The 1,740-nt window shown below is 61.1% G+C and overlaps 1 protein-coding gene across 2 annotated transcripts in view; it reads left to right on the top strand.

Moving 5' to 3' along the window:
* LOC105543236 (chromosome unknown open reading frame, human C9orf116) overlaps window positions 1-1,740 on the top strand; it is a 13,696-nt gene that overhangs the window by 1,349 nt on the left and 10,607 nt on the right. Inside the window, exons 2-3 of one of the 2 annotated variants that reach the window (XM_011985050.1) lie at window positions 263-466; window positions 1,504-1,582. In XM_011985050.1, coding sequence (XP_011840440.1) covers window positions 324-466; window positions 1,504-1,582 — 222 coding nt within the window. In that variant the 5' untranslated portion in view covers window positions 263-323. Of the gene's footprint in view, window positions 1-169; window positions 467-1,503; window positions 1,583-1,740 lie in introns of those variants that run through there. The other variant, XM_011985049.1, reaches the window with a different exon arrangement.

Genomic DNA, 1,740 nt, shown 5'->3' with positions numbered 1-1,740 from the left:
CTGGCGGGGTCCCAGGCCCTGGGGTTCCTTTCGCCCGGGAGTCCACGCCCCCATGCTGGGGTGACCCGGTCCCCTCGCGGGTGGCTGGGGGCCAGGGGCTGCCCCATACAACGGTCCCAGCAGGGAATCTCTCGCCGTCCCGACCTTCCCGGTCGTTGGGGACTCGCTCGGCAGGTTCCCGACCCGCCCGCGGAGGAGCACCGCCCGCGGAGGAGCACCGCCCACGCGCGGCTCCTTTAAGGCCCCTCCGCTCCGCCCCCAGTCACGTGACCTGACCGTCGCTTGGCAACAGGACGCCACCGAGTCCCGCTTTTCGAGGCGCAATGGCGGAGGAAAGCCCCAGAGCGTGCGCGGAGCCTGTGGAGCCCAAGGCCACGGCCCCGCCTGAGAGGACCAGCGACTACTACCGCGTAAGCGCGGACCTGCCGGGCAGGTTCAACAACCCGGGGTGGTTCCGGGGCTACAGGTGAGGAAGCTGGGGCGCGCCTGGTCCTGGCGTCCACTGCTCGATAGCCCCGTGTGTGAGAGACCCCGCAAGACCCCCAAGGTCCTAGCTGCAGAAATCAAGAGGATCGAGGGGTCATCCGGGGCCCGCGCTGTCATCGCCCACTAGTGAGCAACGAAAGTGCTCCCCAGAGCCTCATACAAGGAAGTGGGAATAGGGTCAGTGAGGGGCAGGGCCGAAGAGGGGAGAAAACCCAGTTGTGGTCTCAGCTCCACTGTTTTGTGTCGGGTGAGTCTCCTCTCTACCCTGAAACCCCGCTGCGGGGCGTGAGCACAGCAGCACCTGCAGCAAGTCTACGGTCTTGCTGTAGACTCAGCCAGCTGTGAGCTGCCACAGGGCATTGCAGGCTAAGAAGCAGTAAGAAAATTCCTGTAGGCAGGTGCAAGCATCTTGCTGTGCTCACACATTTGGTCCCTCAACAGTCCTCTAGGGCAGGGTCTGTTAGTATCCTCGTTCTCCCATTGAGACCACTGGAATGTAGAAAGAACAACTTGGCCAAGATGCAGGAGTATAAAGTAGAGCTAAGGTGTGGGTCTGCAGCCTCTCAGTAGCCTGTCCTACTGACAGGTAGGGGCAGTGGTACCGAGAGAAGCATCACCTCAGCGAGGGTGGGGGCTAAAGGCAGAGGGACTCTCTGGGTGGCAGGGTCTGGAGGCCTCCGCTCCTGACAGGCTAAGTTACCCAGAAATTGCAGCATGTGCCAAGGTCCTGCCAGGGCTGGGGGCCAGCACTTGCTGGCTGCCTGCTCTTTAGGGCTTTGGCCTGCCTTGGAAGAGCAGGGACAGTGGTGAGCAGACGGGGCAGGGGAGGCAGGGCCATTCAGAACGGTCATCAGCCAGGTACTCCCAGAGGCTGCCTTTGAGGCTGCATCACCAGCCCAGGCACATTGCTCTTTCTTTGGGAGCATTTCCAGTGGAGTGCTGTCAACCAAATACAAGGCTGTGGCTTGTGCAAAATTAGATTAAATGAACGAAAAGAGAGTGTTTCTCATCTACCAGGACCCAGAAGGCTATCTCGGTGTACACGACCAGTAACCAGGCTTACGGGAGCAGAGCCCCCACCGTGCACGAGATGCCCGTAAGTGGGATGCAAGACCGGGCATGGGGGGGCAGGGGGTGGGCAGCCTCAAAGAAGAGGCTAAAAACCTGGGGTTCTCAATGAGAACAACAATGAGACGGGGAGGGGTGCACCCAGGGAGGAGGCCAAAGTTCCAACATCACAAATGGGGAGGAGGG

The sequence above is a fragment of the Mandrillus leucophaeus genome, unplaced genomic scaffold (assembly GCF_000951045.1).
Source record: "Mandrillus leucophaeus isolate KB7577 unplaced genomic scaffold, Mleu.le_1.0 Scaffold28, whole genome shotgun sequence".
Lineage (NCBI taxonomy): Eukaryota > Metazoa > Chordata > Mammalia > Primates > Cercopithecidae > Mandrillus > Mandrillus leucophaeus.
The sequence above is the reverse complement of the archived record's forward strand: the minus strand, read 5'-3'. Positions and strand labels throughout refer to the sequence as shown.